The 23,481-nt window shown below is 43.7% G+C and overlaps 1 protein-coding gene across 3 annotated transcripts in view; it reads right to left on the bottom strand.

Moving 5' to 3' along the window:
- LOC140467472 (cyclin-dependent kinase 18-like) overlaps window positions 1-23,481 on the bottom strand; it is a 129,735-nt gene that overhangs the window by 50,560 nt on the left and 55,694 nt on the right. For all 3 annotated transcript variants that reach the window (XM_072563876.1, XM_072563875.1, XM_072563874.1), the window contains 2 exons: window positions 19,524-19,580; window positions 17,559-17,673 (listed from right to left, as the gene is read on the bottom strand). In XM_072563876.1, coding sequence (XP_072419977.1) covers window positions 17,559-17,673; window positions 19,524-19,580 — 172 coding nt within the window. The remainder of the gene's footprint in view (window positions 1-17,558; window positions 17,674-19,523; window positions 19,581-23,481) is intronic.

The raw sequence follows: 23,481 nt of genomic DNA, 5'->3' as shown, positions 1-23,481 counted from the left end.
CCCATATTCCTCTCCATGTATTAAAGCTTTAAGAATTATGAATCGCCTGCACTCATCCCTTATTTGGCCGGGCATTTGAGACCAAAGGTTCTTCCAAATGAGAAAAACAACTCCTCTACTTTTCAAATCAATGAGAAAAACACCTGGCTGAATCCTTCCTGTTGCAACTTCAAATGCTCCTTATCAGTTAAATGTGTTTTTTACAACAGGGCTACATCAACCTTCTCTTTTCTAAGGCTTAACACTATCTTTTTCCTCTTAATTGATGAATGACACCCCTTAACATTCCAGGTGCATCATTTAAATGAATGGCTAGCCATGATCATCCGAAACAGTCCGAGACCCCCGGGGAGGAAGAACCCCACTCAGAGCGCGCCGAGTGAAAACCATAAACAGTTCGTATAAGTTTAAAAGTTCCAAAACTACCAGATCAAAACTTCTAACAGGTACTTCTACAACATACCAACATATAACATAAATGAAAGGAGACATTCCCCCTTGACCACAGGGGAGCGCTCATACCACCCATTAGCCCCACCATGACTCCTTCCAGCTGAGGCCATGTCCCCGCTCCATACAACACAAAGTAGGAAAAATATACAAAGGTCTTATAACAAGAAAGCCAAAGGTGGGCACTCAACCCTCTCCCCTCCATACTGTAAAGCTAGGCACTCCTGGTAGAACAAAACAAAAACCTCTCCACACCTCCTCCCACCGCTCCCCCATCCCAAACCAGAAAAGAAGAACAAAAGGAAATAATAAGAAAAAAAACAGGAAAACAAAGGATGACAGGAAGAGAGAGAGAGAAGGGAGAGGACAGAAAAAAAAGGGGAAATAATTATGACCCTGACATATATTAAAAAAAACAAGACTACCCCCAAACAACCAGGTAAACAAGGCAAATTAAAGAGAAAAAACAAAATAAGCATAATTGTCCATAATATTCAAGCCAGTCAGTGTGTTTGAAAGCATCCAAGAAAGTCCTTTGCCTTTTCTGGTGAATCTCTGTGGCTGAAGTGCAGTATCACTGGATATCTAACAGAATATTGGATATTCATGTCTCTCAGCCACCTGTTTACCTCATCAAAAGCCTTCCTCCTGTGAATTACGACCAGAGAAAAGTCTCGGTAAAGCATAATTCGTGATCCTTTATATATTATAGTCTTTATATACTTCCCCAGTGCTCTAGAAGCTTCCAGCATAATTTATTGGTCTCCACAATGCTGGAGCCACACTAGGACTGGGCGGGGGTGCTGGTCTGATCCGGGCCTGTGTACTGCGACCCGGTGGGCCCGCTCGACCTGCACCCGGCCTACCTCAGCTTCCAGCTTCAGAAACTGCGGGAGCCATTGCTCCAAGAAGCTGATGAGCTGGCCTTCCTACTCTAGTTCAGGAAGCCCCACTAAACAGATGTTCTTCCAACGGCCTCTTTTTTCGATGTCATTGGCCTGCTCCTCCAAGGTCCACACCCGCCGTTCCAGGGCCTGAACTCGACCCGCTGAGGATTCCGCCGTGGTCTCAGAAGCCGTGGCTCGCTGCTCCGTCTCCCCGACACGCTGTCCGAGGTGCAGGATCTCCTAGTCATGCCTCTGCAGTCTGACTGAGAGCGATTCAAGCCTGGCCCGGGTCTCCTCCATCGAAGAATTGATCTTCTTCTCGGAGTTTCACAAACTCCGAGATCAGGTTCTGCTTTACAGGCGAGTCCCTGGGGCGGTTGTGCAGGCCGACACTGTGGCCACAGTTGTGTCTGTTGCTGCAGAGGCGGGGAGGGGGGGGTGCCCTGCCTGATGCAATCCTCGTGATCTCTTCCCTTTGATCATTTTCCTAACAATTTCAAACTGATACTAGATAGTTCTAGGGGTCAAGAAATGGTTATTTCCAGTACATTAAGTAGTAAAGGGAGGTTTAGTGTCCCGCTTTGTCTGGGTTCTGGTGCAGAGCTCAGCAAAGCAGACCTACTGGGTTGGCCACATCTTGAATCCCCTCAGCTATAAATCTTGCCCTGCAGTATATCCTATCCCTTTCCATCGCTAAAGTAAACATGTGGTCACTACCACCAAAGTGCTCACTTACATCCAAATCTAACACCTGGCTGGGTTCATTCCCCAGTACAAATCCAATGTGGCCTCATTCCTTGTTGGCCTGTTTACATACTGTATCAGGAAACCCTCCTGCACACACTGGACCACAACTGACCCACCTAAAGTACTTGAACTATAGTATTCCCAGTTAATATTTGGAAAGTTAAAGACCCCATAACAACTACCCTGTCACACTCACATCTATGCAGAATCATCTTTGCTATCTTATCCTCTACATCTCTGGAACTATTCGGAGACCAATAGGAAACTCCCAACAGGGTGACCTCTCCTTTCCTGTTTTTAACCTCAGCCCATACTAATTGGTCAAAGAGAATCTGGACATTGTCTAGGCAGAATAAGTTGACAGGTAAAGTATGGAGAATTCACCATGTTTTACTGTTTGAGGAGGTTTCAAAAGATAATAACGCTGTAATAAGAATGATATTGGCTGCATGTGAGTTAGTGCCTGAGGCAAATACATTAAGGTTTTGGAATTTAAGGAGACAGCCTGGAAAAACCTATATTAAATATGGAAGAGTTAATCAAAGTAATTTTGATGGGCATCAGATGTTGAAACCATGTATGAAGTCCTCAGAGGGATTATTCTTTTACAGGAATTTAAAGATTTACCACCTTCTATATTAAGAACTTGTATTAAGGATTAAAGGGTTGCAAATGCTAGATAGGTAGCAGTAATGGCTAATGACAATGGAAATCAAAACCTTTTTTTGCATTAATTCGAAAAGGATAGAAAGTGGCAAAGTGAAAGACTCTCACAAGCACGTAGGGTAATGTAAGTGAAGGTTTAGTTCCTAAATCAGAAAAATCAACTAGATTTTATATTGACTACAGAAAGGTAAATACACTCACAAAAACAGATTTGTACAAAGTTTCATAGGTAGAATCCTGTATTGACAGAGTTGGTGATGCCTCATTGTTTTTTTAAGATTGATTTATTGAAGGAATATTGGGGAGTGCTATTAACATTAACAATGTCACACCAAGTGGGCTATACCGATAATGAGTGATGCCATTGGGTGAAAGAATGCCTTAGCTACATCCCAAAGGTTTATAAATCAAATCGAAGCTGAAGTCTGTATCGTTTATTTAAATGAGGTTGTCAGATGTGGCAACACATGGGCAGAGCGTGTGAGACAAGTAAAAGATCTTTTCAAGTAATTGTAGCTGGCTGGCTCAGTGATAAATTTAACCAAAGGTGAATTTATGAAAACAAGAGTATTTTACCTGCAGTATTCTAAGATAAGGACAGGTGTTGCCAAGAACAGTGAAAACCTGTTCCTAGAAAGAAATGAGATAGCATGAGGTATTTAGGAATGTATACATAATTTGCATCACCTGTACCTTTGTCACATTTGCAAAGGAAACAAACAGAAGTGGTATGGCTAGTGAAATGTTGGGCTGCTTCTGAGAAGCTGAAGGCAATCCTAACAAATGAACCGGTATTGGCATCCCCGAATTTTCAAGACCTTGCAAAATGGTGATTGGTCAGTGACTTGGATCGATGCAGTCCTGTCTGATGGTCAGCCAGGAGAAGCCAGTGGGTTACTTTTCTAAGAAACTAAGTCAGTATCAGAGGAAATACTCTCCCAAAGCAAAATAAACTTTGGGAATATTATTGACTTTTCAATAGCTTGAAGCCTAAGACTGACATAGACATGACAATGATAAGTCTACACCAATCACAACCAATTGGCATTCATTGAAAAGTTTGAAACTCAAACTGCAAGACTATGCAGGGGGTGTTTTATTTCAACCAATTAATATTACAATTATTCACATTGCTGTCACCAATAGCGCAATTGTGATCATTTCCCCATGTGGAAAATGATGGTAGAAGTTGTGTTTAACAAATGATGAAAGATTGAAGGACATTGTATAAGGTGAAGGGTGGGTGGGGACAGAAAGGATGAGTGGATTCTGATAAAGAAAATACTTCCGGTGCTGGAAATCTAAAATACAATCAGAAATTTCTGGAGAAACTCTGTAGGTCTGGCAGCATCTGTGGATAGAGAAACAGAACATAGAACATAACTTTGCAGTACAGGCCCTTCGGTCCTCGATGCTGCATTGACCTGTGGAACCCATCTGAAGCTCATCGAACCTACACTATTCCATTCTTGTCCATATGCCTATCCAATGACTATTTAAATGCCTTTAATGTTGGTGAGTCTACTACTATTGCAGGCAGTGTTCCACACCCCACTACTCTCTGAGTAAAGAGAATACTTCTGACATCTGTCCTATATCTATCACCCCTCAATTTAAAGCTATGTCCCCTTGTGCTAGCCATCATCACCTGAGGAAAAAGGCTCTCACTGTCCAACCAACTCGCCCTCTGATTATTTTATATGTCTCAATTAAGTCGCTCCTCAACCTTCTTCTCTTGAACAAAGACAGCCTCGAGTTCCTCAGCCTTTCCTCGTAAGACTTTCCCTCCATACCAGGCAACATCCTAGTAGATCTTCTCCGAACCCTTTCCAATGTTTCCACATCTTTCCAATAATGTGGTGACCAGAACTGTGTGCAATACTTCATAATGTGGCCGCACCAAAGCTTTGTACAGCTGCACCATGATCTCATGGTTCCGAACCTCAATCCCTCTAGCAATAAAAGTTAACAAACAATATGGCTTCTTAACAATCCTATCAACTTGAGTGGCAACTTTCAAGGATCTATGTATCTGGGCACCGAGATCCCTCTGCTCATCTACACAACCAAGAATCTCACCATTAGCCCAGTACTCTGCAACCCTGTTACTCAAGCCCAAGTGAATCACCTCACACTTTTCCATATTAAACTCCATTTGCCACCTCTCAGCCCAGCTCTGCAGCTTATCCATGTCCCTCTGTAACCAACAACATCCTTCGTCACTGTCTACAACTCTACTGACCTTAATGACATCCGCAAATTTACTAACCTTACCTTCTACACTGTCATTCAGGTCATTTATAAAAATGACAAACAACAGTGAACCCAAAATAGATCCTTGTAGTACCCCAGTAGTAACTGAACTCCAGGATAAATACTTTCCATCAACCACCACCCTCTGTCTTCTTTCAGCTCGCCAATTTCTGATTCAAACCACTAAATCACGCTCAGTCCCATGCCTCCTTACTTTGTGCAATAGTTTACAGTGGGGAACCTTATCAAACACCTAAGTGAAATCCATATACACCTCATCAACCATTTTCCCTCATCCATCTGTTTGGTCACCTTCACAAAGAACTCAATAAGTTTGTGAAGCATGACCCACTCTTCACAAAACCGTGCTGACTATCCCTAATCAGCTTGTTCCTCTCTAGATGATTATAAATCCTATCTCTTACCATCCTTTCTAACACTTTACCCACAACCAAAGTAAGACTTACAGGTCTATAATTTCCAAGATTGTCTCTACTCCACTTCTTGAACAAGGGAACATTGGTGACATAAAGATCAAAGTCAAGGTTCTGCAATCTCCTTCCTGGCTTCCCAGAGAATCCAGCCCAGGGGATTTATCTATTTTTACACTTACCAGAATTGCTAACATCTCCTTCTTATGCACCTCAATCCCATCTAGTCTAGTAGCATGTATATCAGTATTCTCCTTGACCGCATTGTCTTTTTCTAGTGTGAATACTGACAAAAAGTATTCATTTAGCGCTTCCCCATCTCCTCTGACTCCATGCACAACTTCCCCGTACTATGCTTTTATTTGTCCTAAGCTTACTCTAGCCATTCTTTTATTCCTGATATAGCTATAGAAAGTTTAGGGTTTTCCTTGGTCCTATTCATCAATGACTTCCCATGTCCCCTCCTGGCTCTTCTTAGCTCTCTCTTTAGGTCTTTCCTGGCTAACTTGTAACTCTCAACCACCCTAACTGAGCCTTCACATCTCATCATAACATAAACCTTCTTCTTCCTCTTGACAAAAGATTCAACTTCCCCAGTAAACCACGGCTCCCTTTTTTGACAACTTCCTCTCTTACTTACCAAGGACCTGCAGTAACTGATCCTTGAATAAGCTCCACATTTCAATTGTGCCCATCTGCTGCAGTTTCCTTCCCCATTCTATGCATCCTAAATCTTGCCTAATTGCATTGTAATTGCCTTTCCCCTAGCTATAACTTTTGCCCTACGGTATGTACCTATCCCTTTCCATCGCTTAAGTAAACATATTGTGGTCACTATCACAAAGTGCTCACCCACCTCCAGTCTAACACATGGCCAGGTTCATTACCCAGTACCAAATCTAATGTGGCCTCGTCCCTTGTTGGCCTGTCTACATACTGTGTCAGGAAACCCTCCTGCACATATTGGACAAACACTGACCCACCTAAAGTACTTTAACGATAACTTTCCAAATATCGACTGGGAATACTAAAGTCCCCCATAACAACTCCCCTGTCACTCTCACTCCTATCAAGGATCATCTTTGCTGTCCTTTCCTCTACATCTCTGGAACTACTTGGAGGCCTCTCGAAAACTCCCAACAGGCTGATCTCTCCTTTCCTGTTTCTAATTTCAGCCCATACTACCTCAGTAGAGGAGTCCTCAAACGTCCTTTCTGCAACCGTTAAACAGTCCTTGACTAACAGTGCCACACCTCTCCCTCTTTTACCATTTTCTCTGTTTTCACTGAAACATCTAAATCCCAGATGCAATAACCATTCCTGTCTATGTTCTATCCCTGTCCCTATCCATGGGTGGCACAGTGTCTCAGTGGTTACACTGCTGCCTCACAGCACCAGGGACCCAGGTTTGATTCCAACCTTGGGCGCCTGTCTTTGTGGAGTTTGCACATTCTCCCGGTGTCTGCGTGGGTTTCCTCTGGGTGCTCTGGTTTCCTCCCACAGTCCACAGATGTGCAGGTTAGGTGAATTAGCCATTCTAAATTGCCCATAGTGTTAGGTGTATTAGTCAGAGGGAAGTGGGTCTGGGTAGGTTGCTCTTCAGAGGGTCGATTTGGGCCGAAGAGCCTGTTTCCACATTGTAGGGAATCTAATCTAATCTAAATGACCACAACATTGAAATCTTGGGTACCAACCCATGCTGCAAGTTCAGCCACCTTATTCTGGATGCTCCTGATGTTGAAGTAGACACACTTCAAACTATCTTCTTGCAATCTTGAAATCTTAGTTCTGACTTCACTACTCTCATTTTTCCGTATAATCAAATTACAATTTTGGTTCCCATCCCCCTGCTGAATTAGTTTAAAACCTCCCCACAAAAAGCATTAGCAAATTCCCCCCCGCCCCCCAACCCCCCCCAGGATATTGTTACTCCTCTGGTTCAGGTGAAGACCACCCTGTTTGTAGAAGTCCCACCTATCCCAGAATGAACTCCAATTACCCAGGAATCCAAACCCTCCCTCCTGCACCATCCCGGTAGCCAGGTGTTTAACTCCTCTCTTTCCCTATTCCTCGCACGTGGCACGGGCAACAAACCAGAGATAACAACTCTGTTTGTTCTAGCTCAAACCTTCCACCCTAGCTCCTTGAACTTCTGCCTTAGATCCCCACCTTTCTTCCTGCCTTGGGGCTGCTGCCCTCCCCTGCAAGGATCCCAAAAACACATTCAGAGATATCACGAACCTGGCACCTGGGAGGCAACACACCAAATGTGAGCCTGTCTCATTCCCACAGAAACAGAGCTATCTTTTTGAGTGCAGTATTATATCTCTTCAGAACCGTAGCTAAGAGACTTTATAGTTAATGTACTAACTGAGCTGTGCATCTGGCGAAGTAGTGAAAACTGGAGCAGGGAGCAAACTCTTGGCATGCAAAAGAAACACAAATCTTATAACCTGGTGTTAATGAACTATAGCCTGGTGTTAATGAACTGTGGTTCCCAGTTGTCGTACCCTCCACCCACAACATTAATGACTTGTTTCCCCCTTTAGTTATGACAACCTGTTCAGTTGTGTTGTGACACACTTCTGGAGTTGGAACTTTCTAGATCTGAAGTAGGGACACCATTACTGTGCCATAAGAGACTTCTCACCACTTATTTTGTTTGTCCATGTGTGAATAAGGATTTAAAAAGAGGGCATTAGACTTTAACTGGTAGAGTCTTTTGTTGATAGTTCATAGCTGATCATGATTATAATTTACACATTTGTAATGAACAGTGGTTTTCCTTGAGTCCAGCAACCTGCTCACTGTTTCCTGTTAACTTGATTCCAACGATAGACAAACTGGGACTTTGATTAGATCATTAACTTTTCCAATGACGCTGGGAGTAATGGGGCTTTGTGCACTTCCCCAAGTGGATCATGACAGTTCCCATTTTCGTATAGGAATGATTAGATTAGATTCCCTACAATGTGGAAACATGCCCTTCGCCCCAACAGGTCCACAGCAACCCTCTGAAGAGCAACCCACCCAGACCCATTTCCCTCTGACTAAAGCACCTCATGTTATGGGCAATTTACCTAACCTGCGCATCTTTGGATTGTTGGAAAAAGCCGTAGCACCCAGAGGAAGTCCATGCAGACTCGGGGAGAACGTGCAAACTCCACACAGACAGTCACCCAAGGGTGGAATCGAACCTGGGTCCCTGGCGCTGTGAGGCAGCAGTAGTAACCACTGTGCCACTGTGCCGCCCAATGTCTGCTTCTTTTAAAAAAAGGTTTTCAATCATTGACTTGCCACCACACTGACATGCACCTTCTCATCAAATCCTCATTCTACAAGCTTATTTATTTCTGCCTTTCACATATTTCTAAAAAAATGTATTCATTTGTGGGATGTGGGCGGCCAGCATTTATTGCCCATCCCTAGTTGCCCCTTGAGAAGGCGGGGGTGAGCTGCCTTCTTGAACCATTGCAGTCCATTGTTGTGGACTGGCCCACAATGACCTTAGCAAGGGAATTCCAGGATGTTGACCCAGTGACAGTGAAGGAACAGTAATATACCTCCAACTCAAGACAGTGAATGGCTTGGAGAAGAACTCGCAGAGGGTGGTGTTCCCATGTATCTGCTGTCCTTGTACTTCTAGATGGAAGTGGTCGTGGGTTTGGAAGGTGCGGTCTAAAGAAGCTTTGGTGAATTTCTGCCATGCACCTTGTGGATAGAGCATACTGCTGCTACTGAGCCTCGGTGGTAGAGAGAGAGTGGATGCTTGTGGATGTGGTGCTGATCAAGCGGGCTGCTTTGTCCTGGATGGTGTCAAGCTTCTTGAGTGTCGTTGGAGCTGCCCCCATCCAGGCAGGTGAGGATTATTCCATCAATGGCATTATATCCTGAACACATTCAGCCTTACATGCTTTCTCACACACTCTTCTCTTACTGTACCCCAACCCTCCAACGTTTCTGCTCATCTGTCAGAAACCCTTCAGATTCTCATTAAGTGCCCGAGATAAACTAACCCCACACTGATGTTGATATCTGCCTGGGGCTGCTTTTACAGAACACAGACTCTCAACCCTTAGCTCATTGTCTCAGGATAGAAGGTTAGTCATTTATAAATGTGTAACGCTGATGTAATGTCACACCATTCCTAAGTGGAGAGCTATGATACTTTCTCATAACTATATTAAAGGCTGAGATCAATAGGTTTTGGGAACGAAAGGAATTGAGGGACATAGAAGATTGGGCAGGCAGTTGGAATGCAGGAACATGTCAACCTAGATTCTATTGAATGGCAATGCAGCCGTGAGGGCCTGACTGAATTACTCCTGCTCTTATTCCTCATGTTTATGTGATTCTCTCACATGTTCCTTTGTTATCATTGTCTCAAACCCCCACTGAGAATCACATGCACAATTTGCCTCTTTTTTCCCTGTCACACAGATTATCTCACTTGTCACCTCTTTCACTCTCATTCCCTTGTTCGCTTTTGTAGTCCCTCCGACTCTCATATTCTCTCGGCTTCCCCCCACACTCACCACATTGCCGGCCTTTCTCACAGCCTCTCGGTCGCCCACAGGGAATGTAGGGGTAAACAGCAATCTGCAAGCTCAGGCAGTGAAGTAACACCTGGTTTTAACCTCAGGGTCCCCAGCACACTCCTGTTAGCTCAACACAATTGCCTGTTAATGATCAGGAGAAAGTAAGGACTGCAGATGCTGAAGTGGTGCTGGAAAAGCACAACGGGCCAGGCAGCAGCGGAGGAGCAGGAGAATCAAAACTCTATCGAGCATAAGCCCTTCATAAGGAATGAATCGATGTTTCAGGCATAAGCTCTTCATCAGCAATGAGGCTCAGTCCTGATGAAAGGCTAATGCCCGAAACATTGATTCTCCTGCTTCTCGGATGATGTCTGAATTGCTGTGCTTTTCCAGCACCACCCTCTCGACCCTGTTAATGATCAGCCAATCTCACTGGGTGACATGTCACCTGACCTCAGCTACATGATTTCCCCCAGCCAGCCTTTGAGTGTTTCGGTAATCATGTAAACCCAGAGGAAATCTTTAATAGTTATAATCCATTAACGAGAACCAAATCAAAAGCTGAGTGGATTGTATTTGATAAATAGATGTACAGAAATGTAATAGCCAAATGTTTCCTTAACTCATTGTACACATATTACTAAGTCAAAATAAAGTGCTAGAGTTACACTCGGACTGTGTCTTTGATCTGAGCCAAGTGGATTGTAAGAGTGATACAACTTTCCCTTAGAGCAGGGAAGCAATGATGAAGAGCCATCTAGTCTCAAACATTAGCTTGCTCTCACCTCTTATGCTGCCTGACTCGCTAAGATTTTCAGTGTTTTTTTTCTTTTCAGCTCAAAAGGAAGATCTGTCAGATGGAATTGTGGTAGTGTTACTGAATTTTATTTCGAAACAAGACTTCATAATAGCTGGAGGAATTCATGTTCAAATTAATTAATAAAAATCTAAAATGATATTTACATCAGAAGCAGTTCAGAGAAGATTCACTGGGATGATTCGGAGGATGAAGGGATTGTCATATAAGGGAAGATTGGGTCCACGCTCGATATAGACTTTAGAGTCATAAAGTCATACAGCACAGAAACAGACCAACTAGTTTGGTCCAACCAATCCATGCCAACATTCGTGTATGTGTGTGTGTGTGTGTGTGTGTGGGGTGGGGGGGCGAGGTGGGGGTAGAGACTAGAAGTTAGACAGGGAATCAAAAAATTAGGGGCTCCCATTTAAAACAGAGATGAGGGAAACGTCCTCTCTCACAGAGTGCTAATCGTTGGAATCATCTTCCAAAGAGATTGGTGGAGGTTGAATCCTTAAAATTGTTCAAGGCCGCATTTGACAGAATTTTGATTGATGAGGGAGATACGTGGGAAAGTGGAAGTATGGTCACAATTAGATCACAGAAAATGGCGGATCAGGCTTGATGGGTTCAAAGGCCTATTCCTCCTCCTATTTCTTATGATCTTATTAAAAAGAAAAGTTAATCTCAGTTCTGAGGACCACAAAACTCCTTAAGTGTTGTATAAAGGAAACCCAATGTTGTTACATGGTCTTGCTAACATGTGAGTCCAGACCTACATCAATGAGGGTAAGTATTAAGTGCCCTCTGATAAAACAAGGTGACTCATCACCACCTTCTCAACAGCAATTAAAAATTGGCAGTAAATTCAGGCCTTGCCAGCTGTCCCTACATCCCAAGAATATTTTTATTTTAAACATTCCCATTCCACATGCAAATGGATTCATTCTCAGCATAGGAGTAAGGCCAATATCTATTGCCCATGCCTAGCTTTGCACATGGTCCTTCACAGGGGAGTAAAGAGTCAACTACAATGATATAATAAATGGGCCACATTCCCTCAGGATGTTAGAATTCCTTTCTAGAAACAGTGGATGTTTGAATGAGAATCTTCATGGTCACTTTTACAGATACGTGTTGTGTTACTTCAAGACTATTTTTTGAAACTTTTGGTTTAAAAACTGAATTCTCATTACTAAAGTTGCCGATGGTGGGATTTGCACTGAATTCCTCTGTATCATTGGTTACATAACAAAGCCACTACACAACCATTTACATTCATGTGTGGGGACATTTGATGATGGGATCACCCATGCTGCAGCTTATAGAAATATAGAATATAGGAGCAGGAGTAGGCCATTCAGCCCTTCTAGCATGCTCCGCCATTCAATAGGATCATGGCTGATCATCCAACTCAGTCCCCTGTTCCTACTTTCTCCCCATACCCTTTGATCCTTGTAGCACCAAGAACTATATCTAACTCCCTCTTGACAACATTCAACGTTTTGGCTTCAACCGCTTTACCACTTACTTTGGCTACTTTACCAACTCCATAATGACCTGTTCAACCAACCCACTGCATGTCTTCCATCTCGACCGCCCATACGGAGCAGCTTTCCTGCTTTCAGCAGCTAACATCCTTTGGAGTTAGGAATGAGAAACACTGAAAAGCCCCTTATGAAAATCTCCATATACTGAATGCCAGACTCAGAGCTACATAGGTGGCCGTGGTTGTTGTTAAATAGATTCAGGATAAGCCAGGGTCCTTGTGCAGCTGATCTGATCTGCTGGCACCTCAGTCCACATTCCTGAAGCACTTTTGGATTGATGCAGCAATGCTGCACCCTCTGGTGAGTAACCCCTCTATAGACAAAGTGGCTTTGAATAAGAAAATTATTTTCTTTTAGAACAGGTTTTGTGATTGATTATTGCAAAGTCTTACCACTATAAGCCTGTGTTAACCCAAGAGTCCGGTATTAATCTAGTTTCAACTCACTCTGACAGGATATGATGCGTATTTCCTGCTCTCACACATCTACACTGTTTTGACAGTACTCACATGGACAGGTAGCAGAAAATATTTACATCAAACATGTCTTAGATGCATGTCTGAATGTTAAATTTCTCCCCTTTCAGCTCGTCCTTACACAATTTTGCAAATTCTCTCACAAACAGGTACAAACTGTTTGTAGGACCCTATTTTAACTTTATGAGTGTACTTTGAGTGAATTGAAACAGCACACAGGCTATCGCACAAACATCTAAGTCCTCGCTCACTCTCTGTCTCACACACAAGCTCTCATATACATGCAGATCATGCTGTTTCTCATACACACATATACATACACACCCAAGCACCAGTCCCCACCAACAGTGTTAAGTAACACATGTTACAATCTATAAGCATGAGCTGTTTTCACTTTGGAAAGATCTGCACAGTCTCCATTTTCCACAAGCTACAAATTAAATCTTCTTACATATTTACTCTGGCTCGACCCTATTCGATACTCTCAGATTTTCCAGCTAATTGACAAGTTGGATCACTTCTGAAGTAACAAGGGTGTCCAGTGTTCAATTAGATTCTCAATGAACTGTCCTAGTCACCACTATACGTCTGAATAACTCATTCCACAGTGCATATCGAGGGTCTGGAGCAGCCTGCCTGGGCATTGGGTGGAGGCCGGTTCAGTTGAGGCACTCAAGAGGATGTTGGATGATCATTTAAATAGATTTAAATTAAAACAACAAATCAACGTGCCCAGAGAGCCATGTCAACAGAGTAGGCATCTGAACAGTAGCAGTTCTGTGATTCTGTGTGAGAATGATGAGCTGCATTTATTCCAGATCCTATTGAACATTCCGCCAAAGAACATCAAAAGGAATAGGGAACGAGGTGTTTCACCACAATTTCAACAATGTTCTTACTTCCGTTTACCTTTCAGTTCTTAACAGGTGAACACTGCACATATCAGACTGGAGCTGTTGTGGTTTACGATAAGGGTCACTGAATTTTAGCTCAACTGAAATTAACACAACAGGGAGAATGGGAAGCCCACCAGTACACATTTATTTAATTAATTCATGAGTTGTGGGCATTGCTGGCTCAACCAGTCCCTAGTTTCCCTGGAGCTGCCTTCTTGTGCACAGTTTTGGTCTCTTTATTTGAGGTACAATGTTCTGGCTATTGACGGAGTATAGAAAGTCCACCAAGTTGATTCCTGGGATGGCAGGACTGAAGTACGGGAGAGATTGGATCAGTTAGGATGTATCGACCGGAGTTTAGGAGAATGGTTTGGGGTGGGGGGGGTGGGGGGGGTAGGGGCAATGCAGAATCTCTCACAGAAAGCTATAAAATTCCAACAGGCTTAGGCAGGATCGATGAGGTAAGGATATTCCCGATGACCAGGAAGACCAGAAGCAAGGGTCATCATTTAAGGAGGCCATTTAGGACTGAGATCAAGAGAAGTTTCTTCACCCAGGGAGTGGGGAGCCTGTGGAATTCTCTGCCATAGGAATCCATTGAGGCCAGAACATTGACTGTTTTCAAGGAGTTAAGGGGATCAACGAGTATAGGGAGAAAGTAGGAGACTGAGTTGGGTGATCAGCCATGATCCATTGAATGGCAGAGCAGGCTCGAAGGGCCGTATGGCCTACGACTGCTCCTATATTCTGTGTTTCAATGTTTCTTGAACCACTGCCACCCTTGTGCTGTAGGTAGACCCACAATGTCATTAGGAAGGGAGTTCCAATATTTTGACCCCGTTACACTGAAGGAACTCTGCAACTATTCCTCCGAGTCACTCACCATCACAACTTGGAAATATATCACTGTTCTTGCAGTGCCCCTGGGTCAACCTGGCCCTCCCTCTCTCGCATTGACCAACCAACTCTAATTTAAGGTTCTCATTCTTATGATTAAATCCTGTCATGTCCTTGTCTTTATCTTCATTCTGTACCTCTAACACCAGGCTCTTCGACACGTCCTGCCTTTGTTATCTGTACCATTACCTATGCATGTCCTGGAATATCTTCCCAAAACCTTTCCACCTCTTTCCTTAATACACTCCATAAAATTAGCTCTGACAAAACTTCATTCGACTCTGATGAAATCGGGGGAGGTGGTGATCTGGTGGTATTATGGCTGGACTGTTAATCCAGAGACCCTGGTAATGTCCTGGGGACCCAGGTTTGAATCGTACCATGGCCAATGGTGGAATTTGAATTCAATAACAAAATCTGGAATTAAGAGCCTAAGGACAGTTGTGAAGATGTTTCTGGTTGTTTGAGAACCTATCTGGTTCACTAATCCCTTTTAGGGAAGGACATTGCCATCCTTACCTGGTCTGGCCTACATGTGAATCCAGGCCCACAGCCCTCTGCGCAATTAATACTGAAAGAGTAATTTTTTAAAAAACTCTCCAATTCTTTATCCTTGGCTCCCTTTTCGTCCTTTGTGTTCCTGAACCCACATGAGAAGGTCCTAGGATGTCTATTTGGGTGAATGACACTTAGATATAAATCAGGTCACTGCTGGTGTGGGTTAACTATTGATTTCTGTGGGGAAACACTGCCACCTACTGGCTGATGAAGAAAAAAGATTCTAAATTCCATTTCCACTTCCATACAAAATGATGACCCTGCCAGTAAAGCCCATTTCTGTGTCTTGCAGACCTGTACCCCAGCCTGGGTGATCAAACTAAAAATGTAGGATTTCCATTTATGTAGCACTGTTTAGGGTCTGAGGATCTCGGGATTAGAGTAGTGCTGGAAAAGCACAGCAGTTCAGGCAGCATCCGAGGAGCAGAAAAATCGACGTTTCGGGCAAAAGCCCTTCTTTCCCGATGAAGGGCTTTTGCCCGAAACGTCGATTTCCCTGCTCCTCGGATGCTGTCTGACCTGCTGTGTTTTTCCAGCACCACTCTGATCCAGAATCTGGTTTCCAGCATCTGCAGTCATTTTTACCCTCTGAGGATCTCCCAAAACACTTTACAGACAATGAAGTTTGGATTAGAAACTGGCTTTCTGTAAGAAGGCAGCAAGTGGTGGTTGATGGAAAATATTCTGTCTGGAGTCCGGTTACTAGTGGTGTGCCACAAGGATCTGTTTTGGAACCACTGCTGTTTGTCATTTTTATAAATGACTTAGACGCAGGCATAGGTGGATGGATTAGTAAGTTTGCAGATGACACTAAAGTCGGTGGAGTAGTGGACAGTGTGGAAGAATGTTGCAGGTTGCAGGGGGACTTGGATATTGGGCTGAGAGGTGGCAAATTGGGCTGAGAGGCGTCAAATGGAGTTCAATGCACATAAATGTGAGGTGATGCACTTTGGGAAGAGTAACAGGAAGGCAGAACGAAGGCAATGGAAAGATTCTTGGTAGTGTGGATGTGCAGAGGGATCTTGGAGTCCATGTACAAAGATCCCTGAAAGTTGCCATCCAGGTGGATAGTGCTGTTAAGAAGGCATACGGTGTGTTAGGTTTTATTGGTAGAGTGATTGAGCTCTGGAGCCGTAATGTCATGCTGCAAATATACAAAACGCTAGTGCGGCCACACTTGGAATATTGTGTACAGTTCCCTATTACAGGAAGGATGGGGAAGAATTGGAAAAGGTGCAGAGGAGATTTACCAGGATGTTGCCTGGTCAGGAGGGAAGGTCTTATGAGGAAAGGCTGAGAGACTTGGGTCTGTTCTCATTGGAAAGAAGAAGGCTAAGTGGGGATTTGATAGAGACATACAAGATGATCAGAGGATTAAATAGGGTAGACAATGAAAGTCTTTTTCCTAGGATGATGACGTCAGTATGTATGAGGGGGCATAACTACAAATTGAGGGGTGATAGATTTAAGAAAAAATGTCAGAGGCAGGTTCTTTACTCAGAGAGTGGTACGGGCGTGGAATGCTCTACCTGCTAATGTAGTTAACTCAGCCACATTAGGGGCATTTAAACAATCCTTGGATAAGCACATGGATGATGATGGGATAGTATAGGGGATAGGCTTAGATTAGTTCACAGGTCGGTGCAGCATCGAGGGCCGAAGGGCCTGTTCTATGCTGTATTGTTCTGTGTTCTATGAAGTGTGTTTGAAATAACTGTTGTGATGCTGCAAAACCAGTGGCAAGCAGGACACAGACAATCTCCCACAAACAGGGATGTGAGAATTTGTTTATTATTCACTGTGGGTGTGGGCTTTACTGGAAAGTTCAACATTTATTACCCATCCCTTGAGAAGCTGCTTCTTGAACCACTGCAATCATTTGGTGCAAATACCCCCTCAATACCGTTAGGAAGTGAGTTCCAGGATATGGACACAACTGAAGGAACGAAGATATACTTCCAAGACAGGATGGTGATTGGCTTGGAGGGGAACTTGAAGGGGGTAATGTTCCTGTAAATCTGCTGCCCTTGTCCTTCTGGCTGTTAGTGCTGACAGGTTTGCTGTTGGATTTAACAATGTTGATTCAGGAATGAAAAATGGCCGAAACAGCAGGGAGAACTCAACAAAGTAACACGACAGGTTCACTTAATTCAAGGTGTCAGGTTAGCATCTTACCTGAAAGGCAGCACATCGGACAGTGCAGCACTCCCTCAGCGAAGCACTAAGAGGGTCAACTTTTTTTTTTAAACATCTGCACTCAGGCTGGGATTTGTAACTGTGGCTCAGAGACTGGAGTGTTATCCGGTGAGACACAGGTATGTCACACAATTAAGACTCACCTTTGCACACAGCCTCCCACCAAAGCTAGCATTACTAAGATGTGGAGTAGCATTCACAGACTGGACTGTACCTTCTCGTATTGCAGTGCACGGAGCTCCCTCTTCATGTTCCAGTCGGATCTCCTTCAGTGCCACCAGGTTTTCGGTTAATTTGCTTCTACCCTTAAACACCGTGGCATAAGTTCCCTGGAAGAATAAGGTAGACCTGCTGAGGAAACTGGAGAAAATGCACTCAAACTGCCTCGAGCAAGAGACGTTTACTCAAACGGTACCAGAGGAGAGATTTCAGTTCCAAGAAAAAACTGGAAACGCCAGAATTGGTTTCCTTCGAGCCAAAAAAAGGTTACGAGGAGATTTAGAGGAGGTGTTAGAAATTATGAAGGGACTTTGTGGATTGGAGAGGCACAGTCTGTTCCCACCAGCAGGAGGGCGAGTAACCAGAGGAGACCGATTGAAGTAATTGGTGAAAGAGTGAGAAGGAGTTAGAGGATGGCGCGGTGACTCAGTGGTTAGCCCTGCTGCCTCACAGCGCCAGGGACCTGGTCAATTCCCACCTCGGGCAACTGTCTGTGTGGAGTTTGCACATTGTCCCGTCTCTGCGTGGGTTTCCTCCTACAATCCAAAGATGTGCAGTTTAGATCGATTGCCCACGGGAAATTGCTCATGGTGTTCAATGATATGTTGGTTAGGTGCATTAGTTAGCAGTAAATGTAGGGGAATGGGTCTGGGTGGGATACTCTTCAGAGGGTCAGTGTGGACTGGTTGGGTTGACGGGCCTGTTTCCACACTCTTGGGATCTATGAAAGGGAAGACAGGGATTCATTTTCTACACCGCTTTTTCTTAAGATCTGGAATGTATTCCTTGAAAGGGGGATGGACAGAGGATATTGGATAAAAGTGTATTGGATAAATAATTAAAAGTGAAAAACTACAGAGCAGTGGGAAATCATGGAATCGTACAGTGCAGAACCGCTTTGGCCATCGCATCTACACCACCTGACCCTCAATCTAATCTGATTGACCCACACTTGGCCTACAATCTTGAATGTTATCACATCAGCGGGGTGCAGTGCTAACTGGATGGTTCATTGAAAGAGTCAGAACATAAGAGGCATGAATAGGGTGGGTAATCAAAGTCTTTCTCGAGAGTAGGAATGTCAAATATTGGGAGCATAGGTTTAAGGTGAGAGGGGGAATCTTTAAAGGAAATACGTGAGGCAAGTTTCTTTTCCCAGAGAGGGGTAAATGCCTGGAATGCTCTGTCGGGAAGTGGTCAAATATTGTTCAGTTGGAGATCATCACAGGAAGTGAAGACCTTCCTCTGGGTGAATGATCAATGATTCGTCCTCCTCCCATTTGGATGACAGTTACAATATCTACGATGCTGGGATAACAATAAGTTTGTCTCTGTTAGCTTATTGCTGGACAGGCAGGAGGCTGGAAGAACACAGCAAGCCAGGCAGCATCAGGAGGTGAAGACCTCTGTTACTTCCCCTGCAAAAGCCTTAGCTAGTTTTAACACCCATCAATTGTTGAAGCTCAAGAAAGGCAAAAAAAGGCCAGAATTTTTTTCTTCATTTGTTCACAGAATGTGGGCCATCACTAACTGAGCAAGCACTTTTTGCCCATCCCTAACTGAATTAAGAGTCAGCCTTAAGAGTCAACTGTGGGTCTACTGGTCTGGAGTCATGTGTAGGCCAGAAAAGGCAAGAATGTCAGATTCCCTTCTCCAAAGGAAATTAGTGAAGAAGATGATGGTTTTTAAGACAATGGCTACATGGTCACCACAGAATAGTTTTTTTTAAAAATTGAATTGAATTTAAATTTCACCATCTGCCTCAGCAGGATTCAAACTTATGCCCCAGAATATTAACCTGGGGTACAGTGCTCCATGCCCAGGGACGTCACAACTACACACCATCTCCACGATAAAAATCCACTTCTTACCGGTGAAGGAAAATCCCCCAGCCTGAAAATGAAAAGTGAGTGAGCGAGTCAGACAATTTATTGTCAATTCAGTGAACGTTCAACCTCACCTCACCCAATTTGTCCAGTTTGACATAAGTCTCCAGCTTCCCAAAACCGATGTCCGACTACAAAGAAGGAAACACAAGTCAATTCAAATAGCTTCACCCAAGAAAACCATTTGTCCAATCTGAGCACTAGCAATGATTTCCTGTGGTCAAATGGTTAAAGTACAGTCACTGTTAATAACAACAAAATAAGCTCCTGCGGCAAAGTTATTTGCTTTATTGTTGCTGCTTGAGGGATAAATGTCAGTGAGGATACACGCTCCTGCTCTTCGTCGAATAGGACTAATGACATCTTTTATACAATGGGAGACAGCATGCTTGAATGTCTCAACTACAAGCCTGTGCCTCGAACAATGTAACACTTAAATCAGGAATCTCATCCTTGGATTTTGTGCTGCAGGGTGTTGTGTAGGACTTCAACCTACAACTGATCCATTGAGTCAATACCGTCACCAGCCAGTACTCCAGAGTTACTAATTACAGAAATTAGAGTTTGTGTTGGTGATGCTGGTGCAGTGTCCAATTGTTTAATTGTTCCGCATTTGATTGTGTTAGCCTGATAACTGGTCTATAATTATTGATTAATTGAGCTTGGGTGATGACTCAGAAGTAATGTAAACAGACAGCACGGAAGAACGTATTGGCTGAGAGAGGGTAATTATTGGGGGGCAGATATTTTGTGATTGCAGAGATGTTTAAAGTTTTATTACACACATGGAAACCAGTGACTGGTCATGCTGTCATCAAGCACAAAAACAGACCCCTCGGTCCAGTAAGTTCACACCCACTATGTTACCAAACTAAACTAATCCCACCTACCCGTGCTTGGCCCATATCCCTCCAAACATTTCCTATTCATGAACTTTTCCAAATGCCCTTTAAACATTGTATCTGTACTCACATCCACCACTTCCTCTGGTAGTTCGTTCCACACATGAAACACTCTCTGTGTAATACCGTTGCCTCTCAAGTCCTTTTTCAATCTTTGCCCGCTCACCTGAAAAATATGGCCCCTAGTTTTGAGCTCCCCTACCCTAGGGAAAAAGATCCTTGCTATTCACCTTATCTATGCGCCTCATGATTTTATAAACCTCCATAAAGTCACCCCTCAACCTCCTACACTCCAGTAAAAAAAGTTCCCCAGCCTTTCCAGTCTATTTTTGTATGTCCAACTCCCCATTCCCGACAATATCCTGGTAAATATTTTCTGAACCCTCTCCAGTTTAATAATCTCCTTCCTGTAACAGGGTGACCAAAACTGCACACAGGACTCAAGAAGAGGCCTCACCAACATCCTGTACAACCTCAACGTGACATCCCAACTCAATGGCCTGAGCAATGAAGTCAAGCATGCTAAACACCTTCTTAACCATCCTGTCTACCTGCGATGCAAACGTCAAAGAATTATATACTGAATCCCTGAGTCTCTCTGTTCTACAACACTACCCAGAGCTCTGCTATTAACTGTATATGTCCTGTGATCGTTTGTTTTACCAAAATGCAGCACCTCACATTTATCCAAATTAAACTCCATCTGCCACTCCTCAGCTCATTGACCCAATTGATCAGGATCTCTTTGTAATCTTAGATCACCTCTTCACTGTCCACTATACCACCAAGTTTGGTGACATCTGCAAACTCACTAACCATGTCTCCTATATTCTCATCTGAATCATTTATATAAATGACAAACAAAAGTGGACCCAGCACCGATTCTTGTGGGACACTGCTGGTCACAGGCCTCCTATTCAAAAAAACAACCCTCTACCTCAGCCTCTGTCTCCTGCTGGAAGCTCTTCGCTGATCTGAGACAAATCAGTGCATAAAATGTACAACAAACGGCAATAAAAGGGTCTCTGCCCACTTTATATCACCATGGGTATCTTTGAACCATTCCTGTTCACCATCCTGTGGTCATCATGAGCTACGAGGAAAGAATATACTTCAGAAGATACTTCTTTTTTAAAAAATCCATTTGTGGGTGTGTGGGTATCACTGGCTGGGCCAACATTTATTATCCATCCATAAGGGGAAATGGGCAGTTAAGAGTCACCTGTATTGCTGTGAGTCTGGAGTCACATGGAGGCCAGACCAGGTCAGGATGACAGTTTCCTTCCCTAAAGGGCATTAGTGAACCAAACAGGGTTTCCCCCCAAACACTGACAAATGATTTCATGGTCATCATTAATTCCACATTTTTATTGAAGTCAAATTCCACTATCCGTCGTGTTAGGATTCAAACCTGGAGTATTACCTGGATCCCTGGATCAACAGCCTAGTGATAATACCACGAGACCATCACCTTCCTGAGAAGGAGAATGTGCTTTGATCACAGCAGCTGGGGAGATGGCTCCCTGGACCATCCCAGTCAGTGCTGTTTATCTCAGGTCCGGCTGGCAGTGATCACACTGAAGGTGTGAGAAGAAAGCTCAAGAAGATGAGCAGCCCTCTCATCAAATTGACCAACAGTCTAACTAATGACTGCTGTGGAAGATGGAGTTTGGACATTTTTAAAAACTGTTCACCCTTTGGCCTTTTACCTTCATGTTTTCACCCTTTACTCTTAAAGCTTCTCTCTCAAGCTCTTCCCTTTCTTTCTCTCTCCCTCATATCTTTTCTTTATTTTATATGTGATTCCCTGGCATGCATCATCCTTGTCTAAGTACCTGACGAAGGAGCAGCGCTCCGAACGCTAGTGCTTCCAAATAAACCCGTTGGATTATAACCTAGTGTTGTGTGATTTTTAACTTTGTCCTTGGTCCAAGGCAGTGCAAAGAAGAAATATTGGCCTCAGACTTTCCTTGAGACAACAAATGCAATCATATTTCTCTTGAGTGACATGCAATCTTAGATCAATGCATGGACCAGAACTGGACGTTATCTCCACCCACTGCCATTCTCTTTCATTGAAGGTGATTCAATGAATTATGTAATGTGTTTAAGTCACCACATGGTGGCAATGTGTACCACTGCTGTGAATTAATTGGGTGTGACAGGAGATTGTGAGGTGAATGATTAGACCCTGCTGCAGATTGACTTAGAAGCTAAAATGCAGCTAGGCAATTATGTGGGAAGAGGAGGCCATTCAGCCCTTCCAATCTGCATTATTATCATTTAATTTGTTCATTGCCAGCTGTCCACATTGGTTCTGTAACTTTTAATTTCTTGTTGTTTCAGAAGGGTGTGATCATTTAAAATTTTATAATTGATTCCCTGGTATAGACAGTTTTATTTCAGAGTCGGAGCGAAAGTTCCAGAGTTTACTTCCTATTCACTTGTGAGATGGGGGCGTTGCAGGCTGGGCCAGCATTGTTGCCTGTCGCCAGTTTAACGATGCTCAGCACCATTCACAACTCCTCAGTCTATGTTCAAATAGAACAGGATCTGGCCAATACCCAGGCTTGGACCTTCGAGTGACAAGTAACATTCACATCATACAAATGCCAAGCAATGACCATTTCCAATAAGAGACAATCTAACCATTACCTCTTGGCATTCAATGGTGTTACATGTAACAATGGTGTTACATTCCCCACATGGTAATCCTTGGGGTTACCATTGATCAGAAACTCAACTGGACTCACCACATAAACACAGTGGCTACAAGAGCAGCTCAGAGACTAGGCATAATGTGGCAAGAAACTCATCTCCTGACTCCCCAAAGCCTGTTCACCATCTACAAGGCACAAGTCGGGAGTGTGATGGTGTACTCCCCACTTGCCCTGGATGGGGGCAGCTCCAACAACACTCAAAAAGATTGATACCATCCAGGACAAAGCAGCCCGTTTGATCAACACCACATCCACAAACATCCACTCCCTCCACCATGGACGCTCAGTAGCTCCAGTGTGTACTATCCACAACATGTCCTGCAGAAATTCACCAAAGATCCTTAGACAGCACCTTCTAAACCCACAACCACTTTCATCTGAAAGTACAAGGGCAGCAGATACATGGGAAC

Source organism: Chiloscyllium punctatum, chromosome 45 (genome assembly GCF_047496795.1).
Source record: "Chiloscyllium punctatum isolate Juve2018m chromosome 45, sChiPun1.3, whole genome shotgun sequence".
Lineage (NCBI taxonomy): Eukaryota > Metazoa > Chordata > Chondrichthyes > Orectolobiformes > Hemiscylliidae > Chiloscyllium > Chiloscyllium punctatum.
This window is presented reverse-complemented; position numbering and strand designations above follow the sequence as displayed.